The 20929-nt window shown below is 41.7% G+C and overlaps 1 protein-coding gene across 1 annotated transcript in view; it reads left to right on the forward strand.

Moving 5' to 3' along the window:
- The window catches only part of ST18 (ST18 C2H2C-type zinc finger transcription factor), an 825897-nt gene that overhangs the window by 198968 nt on the left and 606000 nt on the right, over positions 1-20929 (forward strand). The window contains exon 6 of the mRNA XM_044060418.1: positions 5876-5974. Coding sequence (XP_043916353.1) covers positions 5876-5974 — 99 coding nt within the window. The remainder of the gene's footprint in view (positions 1-5875; positions 5975-20929) is intronic.

Below are 20929 nucleotides of genomic sequence, written 5' to 3' on the forward strand. Positions count from 1 at the left end.
TGACAGTGTGTGATTCAGAGACATGATGCTGAGCCAATAATGAAGCTCACTGAAACCATAGAGCTACAGTACCTTTAAATCATATTTCCTCAATGTCATGGCAATTGACTGACGTGCATTAGGCAATTACTGTGAGTGGTGAGCCTTTTTCTGAATCCCAGCCATTGTTTTGCAAAGTAAGTTGAAGAAAAAACATGAACAAATATTCAGGACATACACTGAAGTGACAGAAACAGTAAAACATAGCTTTTTTGTTTTGTTTTATTTTGTTAGTTTTTGTCTTGTTTTTATGATTTCTGATTTTTTCTGACTGTTTGCCTTTACCTTGTTTTCTGGGCTGATAGGTCTGATTTTCTCAATCACTAATTTTCCCTCTGTCTTGTCATATACTTGAGTGGCCTACTCTTTGTAGAGTGTACACCTGTACAAATACACTGAGAGAGTTTTATAAATCCTGTAACAATGAAGTGCTGTTTTGGTACACTTTTGTGGAGAGCTCATTTAAGTCTTGGCTTTTTTCTTCTCAAAACCCTCTCAAGTATACCAGCTATTCTTAAGTAAATACCAAGTTAACTTTATCATTTCTTTTTAAGGTAAGTATGAAGTTGTGATTTATGGGATCAGAAACTGTTCTCAGTTCAGTCCCTTTTTCTAACCCAGACTTTCTTGTCAATGTTTTTCTTCTTTCTACTTCCCTCCATATTTATTTCTGCACTTGTTTTAAAAGCAAACTATTTTAGGTGACAGAAAGTGCAGACCTTCTATGTACAGATCTTTTGTTATTCCCTAGGTATAAAATTCTTACAATACACTGTTAGATAATCGTAGACTTTTTCAGTGGGCTGTAGTTGTTGCCCAAGTGTGTACAGCAGCATTACAACAAGCTGCATTAGGCTAAGCAACTTCAGTAGCCTGTGGAGGTAGTTACTGAAGAGGATTGTACTAGGTGAAAGTTGCTACAAGTTGATGGCATCTGGAGCCAATTTGCCTTGCCTGCTTTTCTGGGTTGATATGCACCTTATTCTTGTCAAAGACCCAAATGCAAGGTAGGTCTGGTCCTCCCAGTCACTAATTTTCATTCTCAGACTGGGTCTAGTCCAAGTGAGTTCAGCAACATCGCAACACATTGCAACAAGCAACTTCAAGTCGAGTGTGGATGTGGTTTATAATTAGGATCATGCTAGGTAAATGGTGCTACAAATTGTTGTCACCTAGAGCCAATTTCACTTAGCAAAAAACAACAAAAAGTTGTTGATGTCTAGAGATCATCTCCCTCTATTGAAAAAAAAAACTGAAAAAGGGTAGAGGTAGGTAGGGGATATGTATAATTGACTAAAGTAACACAGTCACCTTTGCCATAGGATTTTTCCTGACCAACTGAAGCAGTAGAGAGGATTTATAGTGAAATAAGTGTATGTTGCAGGAAGTAGGCACATGATCTGTCCAATTTTATTTATTTATTTTATTTATTGACATTTGTTAACTGGGTTAGTCCAAATGGGCTAATAGCCCATTTTCAATTGAGACCCGACTAGAAAAGCTCCAGGTTACAAAAAAAATAATGCAATAAACGTGAATCTCAAACAAGAATATTAATTAAAAATTACTGTGCAATTAAAAGATTGTGGGACACCAAATGGGACTGGAATATAAGGAGAGCAGGAAGACAGCCATTTTACTGATTGCTGCCTGTGAGAGAGATAGCTGGAGAACCAGGATAGAGAGGCAGATGAAAGGTTGAGATTAGCCAGTTTAGTTAGCAGCAATGTGTGAGATATTGTATCAAAAGCTTTGGATAGATCAAGGAAGAGACAGGATATGAGTTTGTTGCTGTCACAGGCTTCAGCAATAGTATGGGTAAATGGTAGGAGAGCAGTAGTTGTGCTATGGTTAGGACGAAAACCATGCTGAGTGGGAGTAAATAGGTTATGCTGGAGGAGATAGTTGAGAAGTTGTGAATTAATGCATTTCTCAAGTATTTTAGAGAGAGGGGACAGAATGGCAATGGGTCAGAAGTTAGATGGATCTGATGAGTTTCCACCTTTATGGAAGGGAATTGTGAAAAGGATTTCCAAATGAGAGGTGCAGTGGCTTCTTGGATTGACCTGTTGATGAGAATAGACATAGGATATGCTATAGACTCAAGTGCTAGTTTGAGAAAGTTAGAGGGGGAGGTTGTCAGTAGAGGGAGAGCGGGGTTTTAGTTTCAGAAAAAGAGTTTTGATATAGGAAGTGGAAACAGCTTGAAAGGAGAAGAGGTTGTTATTAAGTTAGTGGGAGGGAGAGGGGATGGCAGTAAACTTAGAATTGGAGGGAGTGAGTTTTTGGATAGTTTCAATGAAGTGTCTATTGAAGAGGGTAGCAGTCTCAAGAGGAGATGTGTTAGGGTAGGGGAGGGGTTGGAGGGCTGGCCAGGAGAAAGAATCTTGTTTAGACTTGACCAGAACTTACGTGGGTTGGACTTGTCCTTAAATTGGGCTGAGTTGTAGTAATTTATTTTGTCTTTATTGGTTTGATTTTTGACAAGATTGCATAGCTATTTGTAGTTTTGTAGTAGGGGTGGTTCTTTTCTCTTAAGCCAGGCTTTCCAGGCATTGTCTCTTTTGTACATAAGGTTTCTAGTGTTTTTGGTAAGCCAGGGAGCATAATTAGATTTGATTCTAATTTTTCTTGAGGGGGCTAGAAAGTTGAGGGTGTCTAAAAATGTTATTGAATTTACTGACTGCATTGTCTAGAGGAAGATGCCTAAGGAAGGACCAGTTGATGTTAGATAGAATAGAGTTAAATTGAGTGGAATTGAAGTTAGTAAGTTTGTGACATTGTCTACAGAAGTGTGGTTTGAATGTTTGGCTTGAGTGCCTTAGAATGGAAGTGGGGAGGTGATCATTAAGGGAGTCTGGAGAGGTAGCTGGGCTATGGTAGAGGTTGGGGAAGTTAGTGAGTATCCCGTCTATAGTGGAGCTGGAGGAAGAGGTTTTGCTGTAGTGGGTGGTGGATGTTATTAGTTGCTGAAATCCATGGAGATTTATACTAAGTTGAGGGGAGTCAGTTATAAGTTTGGACCAGTCTATGGTGGCATCTCCAAGAATTAGGCTTTCATATTGTATGTTAAGGGAAAACCAGGATAGACTATTTTCAAGGATAGGGATATTGTTACGGGGGGGGGATATAAATGGAAGCGATAACAAATTTCTTATGTTGGTTAAGGTGACAATTGAGAATGAGTAATTTAGCTGGGTGGAAGTTTGGGATGGGGATGTCAGTAGGTGAGAGATTGAGGCTGTTCAAGTAGAGGATGGAAACCCCACCCCCTTTTTTGTGGAATCTATCGGAGTGATAAATATTATAACCAGGACGGAGAATTTCATTGTTTGTAATGTGTGGTTTGAGCCATGTTTCAGATATTGAAAGAATGTGAGGGGAAGTATGGGCAATCCATGTGTGCAGTTCAGTGATTTTGTTAGTGAGACTTTGTATATTTAGTGAATAGATACTTAGGTTTTTGTGTGAGGAAGGGCAAGGACTTGAGGGAAGGGAACAGCTGGAAGTTTGTGAAGTGAGAGTGGAAGAGGGAGTGTTGTGAGGTATGTGGGAGAGAGAGAGGTGGTTGGACCTGGGCTGGGATGAATGTCTCCAGATAGGAGAATGTTCATTGTAAAATGTATGTGTGGTGAGAAAATTAAATGATAGATATAGAGTTTGAATTTAGATTTGCATGTGGGTGAAGGGTTTAGATTAATTTTTCGCAGACAGTTTAATGAAACGTTGAAAAGTGAAGGTGATATGGTAAAGGAGTGGGTAGAAGGAGTATATTTAGAGAGGCCTAAAGTAGGGGAGTGAAAATGAGGGTTGGGTAGGAAGGAATGATATGAGGTTAGTGTAGAAAGAAGTATGAGAAGTGGAGTGATAAAGAAATGAGGATACATGGTAGGGTATGAGATTATTGGAGGTTTGGAGGGAGAGGTGAAGTATGGATAGAAATTGATGTGATTATAGATGTGAGTGGAGAGAGGATGTGAGGGAACTGAAGGCAAGAAGTGAATCCTGACAGGAAGGGGAGAGATTGGATAGTATAAATATAATTGACTATGGAGTGGGTGGGAATGGGGGTAGGTTAGGGGAGCGAAGTGAGCCCGAACGCAGTGAGGGAGAAAGGAGCGGTGTAAACACCTAGAAGAAACAATCAGTAAGCAGGTAACTATGTCAGTCGAGAGGACAAGAGAGGTGGTGGGATTGGGGCAAGCAAGTAAGATGGTCTGAGAAAGATCTGAAGGAAAGGGAGAAGAACATTAGTTTAGAGCAGAACTAAGAAATGGCAACAAGGAAAAGTAGAAGTGCTGGAGGGACAATTCAGAGTAGGAGAGATGAGTGAGGGAGCAGGCAGGGGTTTATAGGCAAGCTAATAGATGTAATAGGCAAGAACAGGTAATTGCAAGGAGGAAGGAGTACTGGTAAAAGCAGGGTAGAAGACGAAACAGGGTGCAGCCCAGGGGTGTGCAAAAGAATAGCCTACATGGGAGCAGCAACACAGGTATACTTAACTAGTGCACTTAGCAGAGCATATTTTAGCATTCTTCTGTATAATTATGGCAGGAGGCACCAATGGGAGGACTTGACTCAAGGTTTATCCCAGCAGAGTAAGTCTGAGGGCTTTGCAGTAGGTAGTGCTAACCTATGTCAGCTACAGCACACCACAGGACCGCTGAAGTGAGATTGTCATTTATTTTTAAAGGCACTCATAATATGTATACCAGAAAGAGCATTACAAAGAACCACACTGTCCATAGATACGTCCAAGACCAAGAGATGCAGGACTTGAGTTGCTCCCAAAATCCATTCCCAGCTTCAGCCATGTTTTACTGCTCTCTACTGCCCCTACCTCTTTCTTTTAGTTTATTCCGTTTTCTAACTTTCCCAGGCATCACTGAGCCCATCTTTTAATCTAAGCTGTACAATAGTATCTGGTAGTGTACTGCAGAGCTAATCATCCCTTCTGTGAATTAATTGTCTCTTAAATTAGTTTTTATTCCAGCTGCTACCCTTGTCCTTATTTTCAAATGCTTCCTACCAGTTGACTGATCATAAAACATTGTCATTTTGTCTTCTTTTGCATGCATGTCAGACTTTCCAGGTCTGTCTTCATATAGCATTTATTCACTTTTCTACTCGCTTTATCCTGTTCATGGTTGCAGGAGAGCCCCGCACATCATGGGTGAGAGATACAAAACTACTTCTAGATGGGATGCCAGTCAGTTTTGACAGCTGCATATAAATACAAGCTCACACACACACACACACACACACACACACACACACACACACACACACACACACACACACACACACACACACACACACACACACACACACACACACACACACACACACACACACACACACACACATACACACACACACACTGTGCTATTCAGAAGCACAACAGCTCACCTAGTAATATGCCATTGAGATATAGATTGACACTGACGCGGACAAGGAAAACACATACAGGCATGGGAAGGGCATGCAGACTCCACAAAGAAGGCAATACAGGCCTTGAGTGAACCAGGGAAACCAGAGGTGTGATAACGCAATGCTAACCACTGTAGCATCCGCTTAAGTAGAAAGTAGTCATTTTTGGAAATGAAAGCATGAGCTTTTTATTGTTGTGGTCTTACTGTGACCTATAAGAAATGTAACTTGAAAGTCATATTACATATATATATATATATATATATATATATATATATATATATGTGTGTGTGTGTGTGTGTATATATATATGTGTATATATATATATATATATATATATATATATATATATATATATATATATATATACACCAGATACTCAAGACTTTTGTTTTTGTTTCTGTAGTCTTTCTGGCTGTCCCATTGCAGCAGCTGAAAAATTAGCAAAGTCACAGGATCACAATGATGTGTTGCGAAGTGGAACTGGAGGTGACCAAGTTGTCAGGTATGTCATTTGGCACAGACGCAGTTTCTTTAACTATCAGATTTTGCTTTAGCACAAATGAATAGCATATGAGTATAAGAATAACTGGATGTTATTTGAGAAAAGAGCTGGCTTGAGTTGTGTTAATGCTTTCTTTGCTTAGAGATGTTTTTTTGTCTCAAAAAAGTGTACCATTTTAATCGTAGCTAGCATAATTTCAATCAGATAGAAGTATTCATGGCTGTTGGATGCATTGTCCTGTTTCTTGTGCTGGTAACGTTTCATCACGGTGAGTATAAATTGAAAGATTTGGCTAAATTTCAGTAGTACTGTACATGAAAACCAGCATTAGTTATATAACTTGTATTGTTTGCCCCAGTTTGTAGTAAATCTCCATATTTATTTATTTTTTACATTTTTAACTAGTAGCTTTGTAGTTCAGAGCAGAGCTGTATCAAAGGTAGGGTGAAGGGGGTCTATATCATAACGTCAAAGACGTATTACTTTGAATGCGTCTTCATCAAACCCATAGAAACAAAAACTGAAAACAACTAAACTGCACATGAGCGATTTCTTTCCCTGGGAAAGAAATCACTTGTCCAAAAAAATACATATATCCCTACACACAAAACAAAGTGGGGGGCTTCACGCCCCACACCCTCCAATGTGGGGGGCTGTGCCCCCCACACCCACCTAACTAAATATACCAACTCCGAGATCACACTACACTTTACAAAACAGCAAACTACTGGAGGCAGGCAAGCGATCTCTTTCCCAGGGAAAGAAATTGATCATATGCCCCTTCGCTGTTTTCAGTTTTCGTTATTTTAATTTCTGCGAAGATGCATTCGAAATTATGCGTCTTCGACAATCTAATAGGAACTCGGGTGAAGGAGGCTACTGCCCTGGTCACAGTGTTTCGGGGGCATGATCACTAGTATTGCCATTTTATTTCTGAAAACCAGTATTACATTTGTGGGTAGGTTTGATGTACTTCAGCACTCCGTATGTGATATATACAGTACTGGCAGTGAGAATTAAATGTGGATATTGGCTATATAAGTACTGGGCTCTTCAGTTTGCTATAATACAAGCGTGAACTTTTTTTTTTTGTCCTCAACTAAAAATTAAGGGGGAGCCAGAGTTGCTAACTGTGGCTCTAGTGGAGAAGATCCCTTATCTAATAGTTATCTATCCTTAATATACAGTAGGAGAGAAAAAATTTATGGGGAAAAAATACCACTCCAGCAGCTATTGTGGCAGTAAGGCCTGAAGGGTCTGCAACAGGGAGGAAAAACTTAAATATAGAACCAGTAGTATCTGTATTCATTGTACAATGACAGCTGAGATTAGTCTACTCATCATCCACCAGCTTGAGTCACAGGCTAGAATGTTACCCCCTTCATGAAATAAAGTCTGATTATATCTACAGCTTTTAAAGACATACAGTCAGGTTTGAACAGAATCTAACGCTAGATACCTCCTCACCAAGAGAATCTGAGTTTCAGTTATAGACAAGTTCAAGTAGATGTCAAATTGTTGGGTTTTCCGTTACACAAGAAGACAAAAAGTAGAGGGCATTGCTGGAGTTTTTTTATCTGTAAGTGTCTTTTCTCAGAGTTTTTGCAACTCTGCTGGTCACTTTATAGAATGACTTCAAAGATGTTTGGAAAATATTAGAATAACTCCCTGCAGAGATTCATGGGACAGACAACAGTTATACTTTGCTTCTTTATTGGCTGCAGAACTTTTTGTCTTCTCTGTTATTACAAGTACTTTTACTGAAAGAGCTCTCTGAAGAGTGATTGAAATGTTGGTATCACATTGTTGAGTATTTGAAATGCTTCTGATATAATAAAAACAGGTTCATCTTCACTAGCCTGATGCAGCAGTCATTACTGCCACTAGGTCGACAAAACTTTCCCAGGCTGCTTTGAACCCTCCCCGTTTTCATTGTTGATTCCTTATTTCTTGTTCTTCATGTGCTCTTTGATGTGCATAAAACATCTGAGAAAAATGGCTCTGCATCACTACTTTTATCAGTGATTTTGGTGCAGCTTGAAAGGATTTGTGCTTAATACAATAATTTTCCTTTGTTTTTTTTGCTTTTTTTTTATTACCTTTAGTAATGAGAATAACAAGTGTGTCTGTGGTTGGACTATTATGATGCTGACTGGCACACTTACTATTTACCACACAGTGTTTGCTGCTGCTGTCTTTGCTCAGAATTTAACCAAGCTACATAATATTGATCTTGTTCAAAGCCTACTCACAAGTTTAATGTCTAAAGCACTGTCCACTGTTTAGCTGGAAAAAAAAATTGCAAGGCTTTGGACTTTTCACCTGATACTTAATCTTAGCCTTTGAACTCTGGAACTGTGCAGGGTCCTATAGCATCTACTCTTCTTTTAAAGAAGCTTAAACCCATAACCATCATTTTAAAAAAATTGTTCCTTCTCAAACTACTGTAACTGTGGTGGAATTTATTAATAAGATTGCAGAGGATTAAGGTTCTTAGATGTTAACAAGCTCATAATGAGCGGTTTCCTGTAGCCTGTGAAGGTGCAGTTAGGCCATTTTGAGTACAGGGCGAGACTGTAATTTGGCATCCCCCCAAACTTGAACAGCTGGAAAAAAAAATTGAAGACCACACGTTAAAGAGAAAAAAATGCAACTTTTCACAACACGAAAGGTAACACCTTTCCATTTGACAGAAAATTTGCTTAACTATTTCATTTTAAACCTTCTTAATTTTGCATTACAGATTTTCTTATATAAGGTCACAACTGTTTTGGTCAAGTGCAGGCCTTATTAATCAAATTGTGATAAAAAAAGATAGTATAGTTGTATAACCATGAAACATTTTCTCTGTCCCTTGTAAAAAATCACTAAGCATTAGTAAACCATAGTAGTTGTTGTTGTTGTGTCTTTCGGCTTTTCCCGGTTAGGGGTCGCCACAGCGGAACTCCGGTCCGCTAACGATTGGCAGTAGATTTTTACGTGCTGGCTTGCCGGGCCTAATGCACAACCTTCAACAAAGGAACGCCCATTCACGCATGTCTCCACACAGAAGACGCTCTAACTGAGAATCGAACAGGCAACGTCTAACTGTGAGGCGACAACGCTACCGCAGCACCACCACCGCAGTATCCTAGTAAACCATAGTAGTAATTACAAATAATCTACAAACATTTTATTAACCAGAAAACGCATGTTAAAATTATTATTAATTATATTGTTTCTCAGTGTTGGGTACAAATTCCTAAACTATTTCTGTGCCTGAGGTTCATCCCGGTTGTAAAATGTAATGATGAGTGAACACAGACAATAGGAAGCTGAAAGGGAGAATGAAGCAGCCAGGATCACAGGAAACTAAGAAAAGTAATTGAATCAGCTTAAGGTAAAAATTAGAATTAAAAGTATTTTTTGGTAATTTTGCACCCCCAACAAGCTAGCACCAGGGACGGCTGCCTCTTTCACTCCTCCCTTTTTATGCTCATGTTTTGATGCACTCAGACTGAATTTGCCTGCTGTGTGACTTTGAGCAAGCCACAAAACCAGACAGCATTATAATGCCATTTGGAAATTGAATTAGGCTCCTCAATGATCTCCTTGACTGCTTGCCTATTAAGAACTTTTGGGGCCCTTCAACTGTCAGGGCCCTTCTCATCCAAAGATTGCTGTTAAATATACTTTCTCAGGTACAGTGGATTATTTTCAAATTCCTGAGATAACAATTGTGGAATCTACCAGTTCACAAATTCCTACTGCACAGTCTCATCATGTTGACTCCAAGACAAGCTGTTTCAAATCTCCTTGAAATTTCACTTTGTGTTACTTAGATTATGATAAGTTGGCTAAGGCAGCTATCAGAGCACAGAGAACAAAAGCTGCCTTCCCCATGCCATTTGACTTGGGTGCCAAGTACTTTCTTCTGTAGTTTCCTTCTTTGTTTTATCAGTGCTCCCACCACCCACACATCCTGTATCAACCTCAGTTTTAGTTAATCTGGTGCTTGTCCTACAGTTGCCAGTAGTGCCTGATATTGTTTTCAGTATCGTACCTTTTTTACCTTTGCAGTTTTTTTAGGTGTGTCAGCAATTTCAGTTCACTGCACAGTGACTCTAGTTTTTGACACCACTCCCAGTGTCAAACATCTGATGTTCTGTAGTCCTTATCTCGCCTTCTTTCTTACATATGGGATCGGAGCCGATCCTCGGCTCCGACTCGGCGTATTTACAAGCTGGAAATCTTCTAGTTGGCTCGTGGCTAGGTAGGTATCCCATAGTGCACCAGTACAATCCCCAGATCTCATTTGCCACGTCAACGAGTTTGGTTGTGCTTCTCCTTGGCTCTGGCTAAGTTTTTCAAATTTATTCAGTTTATTCAAAATTTTTGGATTATTCTCCTGTCTTACTTTTAATAGTGTTATATAACATTGTATAGTCATAGTTAGTGTAGTTTGCAAGTTAGAATAGTTAACGTTTATTAGTGCGCCATTTGTGTGCAATTTCTTTTAGTATAGTTGGCCTTTTGGCTTTATAGTACTTAGTATCCTGTGTGCCAGTTTCTCTTGTTTAGTAATTAGATATTAGTAATTGTAGGTGCCTTTTGCACTCAGTTAGACTATGTGTGTTGTTAAGTAGTCATAAGTCTTAGTTTTTTGCGAATTTCCGCTTGGTAATTTTATTAGTGTTGCAAAAAGAACGAGGTTCTGTTCACCTTATTTAGTAAATTCTAAAATTTACACTTTATTCATGTTTTGAGTGTGTGCGAGTCTTTCTAAAGGTGTTCCCATGGATGCCATGGTGGTGGCGGTGGCTACTAAGAAGGAGCTAGCAGAAACTTCTTCTTCTGTTCATCCGCTGAATAAGGAGTCTCGAATGATGGACAGATACGGGAAGCATATCTTCTCTTCAGCAGCATTTACACATAGATCGCTGAACTACCTTACACACTTCACAAGGCTTCAGAGAGATCTGCTTAAGGAGTTAGGAGATTCTCTACAAGGTACATGTACTGAGGGAGTCCCTGACAAGGTGTCTGCCCAGTTGTCCACCTTGAACTCTACCATCAACTCGTCCATGAGGTTTATCTTGTATGCAGCCGATGGAGTGAGTAGACCAGCGGGTTCAGGAATTTCCCTAAGGCTTCATTCCTGGATGCATTTGTGTAATTTTGCAGAACCGTTCAAGTCTACTTTTATCAACACCCCCTTTGACGGTTCCTCATTGTTTGGACCCAAGGTAAAGGACACTCTCACCCAGTTTGAGCAAGAAGGAAAAACACTCTCTGCCATGGGAGTACGTTTTACTGTACCCTCTACACCATACTCTAAGGGTCAGAGGGGCGGTAAAATGTGGTTCAAGAAGTCCCAGAGTTTTTTTCAGGATGCACAGGGTGACTCCTCCTTCAGAGGCAGAGGAGGAGGAGGAAATGGTAGCCATTGCCATAGAGGCAGGGGCGGACCGCAAAACCAGGGAGGTTATGATTCCTTTCGGGGCTGGCCTTACCAGAGCTCCTGATGTGGGGCCCGACTGTGCTTCTCTGGGGCCGCTTGGGGGTCGCATTTCTTTGTATCCAGAAGCCTGGCTAAGTATCACTCAAGACAAATGGGTACAAAGAATTATTACCAGAGGTTATGTCATACCCTTTTCTCTTCCACCTTTTGTTCCCAAGAGGATCCTGGATGTTCCACCCAATCACAGGGATCAGGCAGCTGTGGAGGTCAACAAGTTGCTGTCAAAAAGAGTCATACAAACTGTCCCAGCAGACCAAATAGGATCTGGAACTTACTCCAGATTCTTTTTAGTGCCAAAACGTACAGGGGACTGGAGGCCCATCTTGGACCTCAGCAGATTGAACGAATCAGTAAAGAAGGGCAAGTTTCAGATGGTGACATTGCAGTCTATACTCCCGTTATTAGGGAAAGACAATTGGATGTGCTCAATCGATCTCCAAGACACCTGCTACCACATAAAAATGAACAGGCTGTCGAGTAGTCATCTGCGCTTCTGGCTGGGAGCCAGTCATTACCAGTTTCATGCTCTGCCCTTTGGTCTCACCACAGCCCCCAGGATGTTCACCAAGTGTATGGCAGTAGTGATAGTTCACCTGAGATGTTGAGGATTCCAGGTGTTTCCGTATCTGGATGACTGGCTCTTGACCACCCCCACCAGTCATCTACTTCTTCAGACCAGGGACACTACCATTCAGCTTTGTGCCCAGTTGGGAATTTCTATAAATTGGGAAAAATCTGCCTTATTGCCCTCTAAATCTGTGATTTTTATAGGCGCAGAGATAGACACAGTAAATATGTTGGCTCATCTTCCTGTAGAAAGGGCACAGAATCTGGTTCTTCAAATTCACCATCTTCTCCCCTTACGAAAGGTCTAAGCCAAGACTATTCTGCAGCTTCTAGGGACCATGGCTTCCACCATATTACTAGTGTCACTAGCCAGACTGCACATGAGGATTCTTCAGTGGCTCCTGTCATCCCAGTGGTCCTTTCAGCACCTACCATTATCTCATTGCATACTGCTGACGGACTCTTGCAAGAAGGACCTCATTTGGTGGACTCTACCCAATCAGCTAACCACTGGCACTTCATTTCTTCCTCGCCAACCCATTGCCACTGTGACCACGGATGCCTCACAGATACGGTTGGGGGGGGGCATTATCTAGGCAGGACTGTCCAAGGCACATGGCAAGATCACGAGGCTCATCAATGTTCTAGAGATGAGGGTGGTGCTCCTGGCGTTACAAGCACTTCATGGCCTTCTGCTTCTGGGGACTAATGCAATACAATCAGACAACATGTCGGTAGTATGGTATATCAACAAACAGGGTGGAACCAGATCTTACCCGCTCTGTCGAGAGGCGATTCGAGTTTGGAAATGGGCGATATCTTCCCAGCATTTTCTGGTGGCAATGCACATTCCAGGGACAGCCAATGTGATAGCAACAAGCTCAGCCTGGCAATCCTGATGCCTCATGAGTGATCTCTGAAACAAAAAATAGCGGAGCAGATTTTCCGCAGATGGGGACAGCCTTGCTGTGATCTCTTTGCCAGCCTGATCAATGTCAAATGCAGCAGCTACTTTTCCTTCATCCCCCCTCTGGGTGAGTCACCAAGAGACGCACTTGTTCACGATTGGCCCCTGGTTCTCCTTTATGCTTTTCCAGATCTCTTGACTCACATGTCAGGCTCGCTTCATCCCTCCTTACACACCCTCAATTTGACAGCGTGGCTGCTTCAGTTCCATCCCTAGTAAGGCTTCAAGACTTCTCGCCCTCTGTGACTCATATCCTTACGTCCTCTCATAAACCTTCCACTAGGAGACTATAATTCCAGTAAATGGAGGAGATTCTCTATCTGGGCAGAGAAAAAGAATGTTGACCCTTATACTGCCTCCATTCCAGTGGTTTTGGAATTCCTGTCTGAGCTTTTCCACCAGGGATCTGTGGCTGCCACTATCAGGGTTCAGTTGGCAGTGATTTCAAATTTTCATTTAGGCTTTCAAGATTCTAATCTGATGTCACATAGGCTGTGCAAAACTTTCCTTAAAGGTACCACTTTGTTAAGACCCCCTTTTCAAGATCCTGTTGCTTCATGGGATTTAAAGTTTGTGTTTTCCAAATTGACTTCTCCGCCCTTTGATCCTTCTCATTCATCCCCTATGAAATTCCTTTCTTGGAAGACTTTGTTTTTGGTGGCTATCACATCGGCCAGACGTTTGACAAAGTTGCAAGCATTGTCTGTAAAACCCCCTTATCTGATTTTTCACAAAGAGAGTATCTGTTTGTACTAATCCTACCTTTGTCCCCAAGGTCTGTTCCCATGCCACTTTGAATCAATCCATAGAACTCCCGGTGTTCTTTCCAAATCATTCCAGCACAGCTGAATACAGGTTTCATCAGTTGGCTGTCCATAGACAATTACGTTTTTATTTGCACCGGACTAAGGAAATCAGGAAATCAGATCAATTATTTATTTCCTTCTTCGAATCCAGGTCAAGTTTACCAGTTTCCAAAGTAACACGCTCATTGGATTTCTAGCTGTATAGCTTATGTTTACAACTCTGAGAGTAGATCTTTAACCTTTAAAATCAAGGCTCATTCTACGAGATCTCAGTCTACCTCTGCAGCCTTTCAAGCCAGGGTCCCACTTGATAATATTTGTGCAGCAGCAACTTGGGCTACCCCTCACACATTTATTACTCATTAAAAATTGGATTCAACCTCCAGGGGTAGAGCATCCTTTGGTTCCATGGCACTCAGGAGTATTTTTCCTTGAGCAACCCAAGAATAAGGCGCTTGGACGCTGTCTCATATATAAGAATGAAGGCGAGATAGGACTACAGAACATAAAGAAGTTATCTTCTCATCATAGTGTTCCATGTTTGTAGTCTGTCTTGCCCTTCATTCTTACGAACCCACCCTCCTACCCCCATCCTGGAAATACCTGGAGACAGAAAATATTGTTATCATTATTTTATGGAGACCTTTTAGTATTGGCTTCTTTCTGTATGTTTGTTATTATTTCTCCTAGTTAGCAGCAAACAAGATCTGGGGATTGTACTGGTGCACTATGGGATACCTACCTAGCCACAAGCTAACTAGAAGACTTCCAGCTTGTAAATAGGCCGAATCGGAGCCGAGGATCGACTCCAATCCCATATGTAAGAATGAAGGGTGAGATGGACTACAAACATGGAACATTATGGTGAGTACATAACTTCTTTTTCTTCACCTTCATTCCCTTTATTGTGGACTGTTTAAACCCATTACAGGGATTCTTTTTTTTTTTCATAAATCCCTACAGTGGCAGATCCAGCCATTGTCTGCCTCCTTATTAAGGACTCTTCTGAGATCCTCCTTTCACTGACCTCTGTTACAGGAATCTTCAAATCATCTCATTGTGAGCATCCCCTTAAAAAGCCTAGGAAGTGAATCATTAATGAATCCACAGCAGGGGACTGGGGGGGTTGCCCTTCTGACCCTATCCCTTGTTTCTTGAGAAAATTACAACTGGTCTGGCTTTTTATCCCATAGTTTTCCTCATCTCCTCGGGGGTCCTAGCATTAGTGGACACTGTAAAGGATACTACCAAATTTGCATGAGATAAGCACAAATATTTGCATTTGTACTGAAGGTGTATCAGTTTTCCAGGATCCAAGAGAAATTGCCATTTGAGCAGACACTCAGAACAGATATCATGGTATCTGCAGCAGCCCTGTATGAGGCTTTTCTCCTCATATCAGTTATTCATCCACCAGACAAGGAGTTTAGGGAAATGAAATGGACTGATTTAGGAAGTGCATTTTATATCTGCTGCACTATCCTTGAGGATGTTTAACTGTCTTACACGCATGACATATTTTCAAAAGGACCTGGCTGATGAATCACTTTTGGTATGCATCATTTACAGTGCAGCAGCTACCACGATGAGATGTAGGACTGACTTGTACCTGCATTCCTTGCTGTGGAAAGAGGTAAGTTAATTCTACTGCATAGCCAGGAAAGGGAGCCTGAGCCCTGGTATAGTGCTTTGGAACTTTCCTTTTCCAAGGAGTTTCTTATATCTGTTTTAGTGGATGGGGAAGATTTGCTGGGATTTGTTAGAGTTACATTCTGCTTTTTCTTTAATGAATTCCTCTTCAGGAAAGAAAAGACAAGTAGTTTCTTCTCTTTCTGCCCTGATTTTCACTAAGAAGAGAAGGGGTTGAAGGGAGAATCTTATGATTCAGAATTTTCTTCACAACCTGAAGATTCTGATTGTGAGGAAAGGGTTACTTCAGATTCCCATTCAGAAGACCTTTTACTGAAACTTTAGCTAAATGAAAGAAGTTTTTCAGTGAGATCAGAATGGAATTCCTATTTCCCAGCAAATTCATTATGATTTGTTACAGTTAGACATTTCTCAGTCTGTAGCTGTTTCCTGCTAATCTGTTTTAGATAGTGTTTTCCTGACTGTTTGTAGTTTATCTGACAGTCAACTTCCTGTCTCTAGGAAGTTTGATAGGTATACAGGTTACTTCAGACTCACAAATATTTTGTTTTCTAATCCCAGATCAGAGCCTACAGTGATTTCCCTATTCAAAACTGGTTCTGATAGACAGATTACTAATTTTAATTCCACTCCGTATGACAAGGATTGCAAAGATTTTGAGAGATTAGGGAAGAAAATCTATTCTTCTGCCACTTTAACATTCAGAATCTTAAACTGCCAGGCTCATATGTGCCACTTTAGCATTCAGAATCTTAAACTGCCAGGCTCATATGTTAAAGTTTTTACTTCTGTCTTCTGCAAACATGAAAACGTTAACTGTTAACCTGCCCACTTTTGAGTTGAACTTTTTTTTGAATGCTTCATTTGCATCTGCTTTTCATGTAATTCAACACACCTTAAAGTGTTTTATGGAAATGCTGATACTGTCTCCTAGTGGCGGCTGGTGACTTCAAATCAAAGAGGGGCTGCAGGAGACAGCTGAATGGGTGGGGCCAAGGGGAAGGGTGTGGTCAACTAGAAAGGGGTGGAGCTATGCTCAAAACCACAAAAACTGGGACTTTAATTAAATATGCTGCCCTGTGTGTCAAACCATCATTATGAGAGTCCAGTCAAGACAAAATGAAGTGTAGAAGAAAAAAACATATTGTAATGCATTGGCTACATGACAGCTTGCTTAATATCTAGATGGAAACAAAAAGGTTATGAGGCATGAAAAAATAAATTACTTTTTAAATATATTACTGGAATGCCAGTCAAAATCAAGTGTAAAAAACAAGCAGCACTCAACTCAGACCAATTCTCCTTGCACTGCAGCTCTAATTATAATTTATATTCAGCTTTATAAAAGTGCCAAGTAACATGCTGAAAGCAGGGGTGTAGCTAGGATTTTCAAATTTGTACTCACAGCTCTCAAACAGCTCCCCCCTCCCCAGCCAAGCTACGGCCATTCTAGTAATTCACGGTTTGCTCTTTTAGTATCGATGAAGAGGCATTCGCTGTAATGCCTCTTCAGTAATATAATATAGATTCACTCAAACTCGGTTCCTTGAATTGAAAATGAACCTGAAAGTCAGTTCTTTGAAAAATGCAGCATGGTAGTTGGGGTAGAGGATTCATGCTTTTGTTTTCTGTAACTAAGGTACAGGTTTTGAGCTTGAGTAAATTACTAACCACCTGCTACCCCTAACTAGGGTGTTTCATTCACACACACACACCTCACCTACCTCTTAGTGCAAGAAATATGGGCAAAGCCTAAAATAAGCAGGGACAGGTATTAAATAGTGCTCTCGTGAACTTAGAAAGTTGCTAGAATAACAGGATTTGTGCTAGTATGAGAAAGTTGCTAGAATAACGCAAGCACTCAGGTCACTCCAAAGCAAGTGCAAGTATGACTCTGTCATTGTCCAAGCTGGTGTGAATGACCTGAGGCGTACCTCCCTGGACTACATGAAAAGAGACATAGAGGAGCTCTCTGACCATGTAGCCCAGGCTGGTATGACCCTGACCTTGAGTAGCATCTTGCCCTCACCAAGAATGATGCCACAGTATAAAGACAAAATGATCAGTTTCAACAACTGGCTAAAGTATTGGTGTCATTCAAAGGGGATCCAGTGTCTGTCAGCCTGGGATGATATGCTCGACAAGCCATGTTGCTTCACTAGGGACGGCTTGCACCTGTCACCCTTAGGCTTTCGTATACTGGCCAAGGCTCTTGCCACCCCATAGTGCCTTTTTTAGGCAAGGCTCAAAGGACAAACCCACCTCCATAGACAACCCAAGGATAAAAAAACTAAAGGTAATGCTACTCAATGCCAGAAGTCTAAACCTCAAGATGCACGCACTCGAGGCTCTCCTCAGTATGGAGAAAATTGATGTCTGTGCAGTAACAGAAACCTGGTTCAAGGCTCCTGAGAGCACACCAGCACTACCAGGTTATAACTCATACCATACGTTTAGGCCCCAAAACCCGGTCCGAAGCACAAAAGGAGGGGGAGTATCTATATTCATCAAAGATACCTACACCTCCAGGTTAGTGGCACTGCACAAAGCATCGGAAACCATCCATGTGCAACTAACAGCGGGCAAAACTGTCTTTCAGTTTGTAGCCTGCTACAGAACACCCTCCCTATTACAGGAACCCCACTTGGCATTCCTGAGAACACTGGAGAATATGAAGGTCTCTCCAAACACTATGTTATTGGGTGACTTCAACTACCCAGACATTGACTGGGAAAACTACTCAAGCCCAAACACCCTCGCCCAACGGTTGCTTGAATTTATAAACTCTAACGCAATGGAACAACTGGTCACCACTCCCACAAGAGGGAACAACATATTGGACCTGGTCATCACCAACATGGGGACTCTGTGTTCCACACCAGAGGTAAACCCCTCATTGGTAAGATCAGACCATAAACAAATTTCCCTGGACATCCATATCCTGTCCCCACCCCCAGTCAAGGAAATCACTGTAAAGAATTTCTCAAAAGCCAAATTTGCACTTCTCAAGTCTGAGGTGGAATACTTCAAAGCCCCTGGGCCAGAGGATAATACAGCCCAATCCGCAGAATCCTTTACAAATGCATTCTATGAGCACCTGCAAGAATGCATGGATTGTGCTATCCCAAATAAAACCAAGACTCACTCCTCCAAAAACAGGAGACCGGTCTGGTGGACCTCGGCCATAAATAAGCTATACAACAGAAGGAGGAAGCTACTACATGACAGAGCAAAATCCCAAAAAGGGACAGCATCTCTGATCAGTATTAGCAAGAAACTTCGATCCCTCATAAAATCATCAAAGGCCAGTTTCGAAAGAAAAATTGCCCTAGACACTAAAGATAATCACAAGGCCTTCTTTAGTTATGTCAGGGACATGGGTGGAAACTCCCAGATATGCTCTGAATTGTTGCATAACGGTACAAAATATACCGAACCTACAGACATAGCCAACATCCTGGCAGACAGATTCAGCGCAAACTTCTCCCCCCTTCCCCCCCAAAGGAGCAAATGCCTATCCCAACTGAATGTAACCTCCCTGACATCACAGATGCACAGGTGAAAGCTGCCCTCTCCAAAGCAAAAAACACAGCATCTATGGGACTGGACGGTGTCCCAGGCTGTGTCTTACACGAGCTCCAAGAAGAACTGAACCCTCACATTAAGTCACTGTTCAAACTTAGCCCTACTACAGGATATGAGCTACAGTGGTCCCACTCCACAAAGGTGGTGCCACAATGGACCCCGGAAACTATCGCCCCATAAGCCTGACTAGTCTGGTCTGTAAAGCTAGGAGCGTATTATCATGGAACTCATAAACAAAGACATTGGGAGCCTCCAGACACTGGACCCTACCCAATTCGGCTTTGTTAAGGGCAGATCTTGCCTCTTAAACCTAGTTGATTTCTTTGAAACAGTTACCAAAGCCATAGATGAGGGCAAGGTTGTCCACACAGCCTACCTGGACCTCGGAAAAGCCTTCAACACAATACCCCACTCGGGCATCATAAATAAGCTTACCAGCTTAAATATCAACCCCTATATCACAAGATGAGTTGCAAACTGGCTCAGAGATAGAACCCACATGGTCAGAATCGCAAGTGCCATGTCCGAATCCAAACCAGTTACAAGTGGCATCCCACAGGGCTCAGTTCTGGGACCTCTCTTGTTCGGTATATATTTCTCTGAGGTTCAGGCTAACACGGGGGTATTATGGCTGACAAAGTTCACAGATGACTGCAAACTGGGGGCCATAATCGAATCTCCAGCTGACACAAGCATCCTCCAAAAGGGTCTCACAGAGACGGATGCTTGGTGCCAGAGCCACGGCCTCAAGCTAAATGCTAAAAAGTACATAGTCATCCCCTTTGGGAAAAACAAGGTACCCGCAAATTACCACATAGGTGGTAATCCATTAAGTACGGAAGAAGTAATTAGAGATTTGGGGACCAACGTAGATAGTAATCTCTCCTTTGATAATCACGTTGCCAAAGTGGTTAGAAAGACTTTCTATATAGCCCACCTTATCACGAAAGGGTTCGCATCTGGATCAAGAGAGGTCATTGTGCCCCTCTACTCGTCACTCATCAGGCCCATAATTGAATACAATGCCCCTTTTGGGATGTACCTTACCCGACACCTGCAGCAACTGGAGAGACCCCAAAAGTACCTCAGCAAGAGGATCATGGGTTACAAACAGATGTCCTATGCAGCTCGACTAAAGAAACTCCAGCTCTACTCAGTTGCTTACCACCTACTCAGAGGCGATCTATGCCTGACGTACAAAGCCATGTCAAACCCAGAATTAATGGAAATGCTCCACCTCAAAAAATCCAAGTCCCTTAGAGCTACATGCTCCAGGGACCTAAACCTCAGCACAAAAATGAATAGGACATGCTGGAGGGACAGATTCATTTCCCAGAGGCTCCCCTCACTGTGGAATAGAATCCCAACTCATGTTAGACATAGCCCCTCGCTGACCCTCTTCAAGTGAAATTTGGACGCGTGGATGGGAAATTGCAAATTCACCCTGGGATCTCTCCTGTGTCCCTGCTAGACAGAGGCACAGTAAACTGTTCTTAAAAGGGTACCTTCTGTGACCTACTTTACAGAGGCACAGTAGGCTAATCTAATAGGGAGGCGGAAGCCAAATACACTCTGGCTAGGCTTATAAATGCCCTAGGGCAGATAGCCTAGTATCTACCTATGAACCTATGAACCTATAACAGGATTTGTGCTAGTATGAATTTTTCTAAAGGACATGAAGTCTGAAACTCAAATGTGTCATTATTTAGCAACTTCAGCCTTCAATGATTTTCTAGAAAATTACAAAATTTATGAGGAACAGACAAAAATATGGGGCAAAAATCTGGACATTCTGCAAAATTTGGACAGTTGAGAGGTATGCTACCTACCCCCCCCCCCCACACACACACACACACACATACCTCTCAAACTCTTAGAGC

This window comes from Protopterus annectens, chromosome 2.part0, assembly GCF_019279795.1.
Source record: "Protopterus annectens isolate FY-2018-M chromosome 2.part0, PAN1.0, whole genome shotgun sequence".
In the NCBI taxonomy this organism is placed as follows: domain Eukaryota; kingdom Metazoa; phylum Chordata; order Ceratodontiformes; family Protopteridae; genus Protopterus; species Protopterus annectens.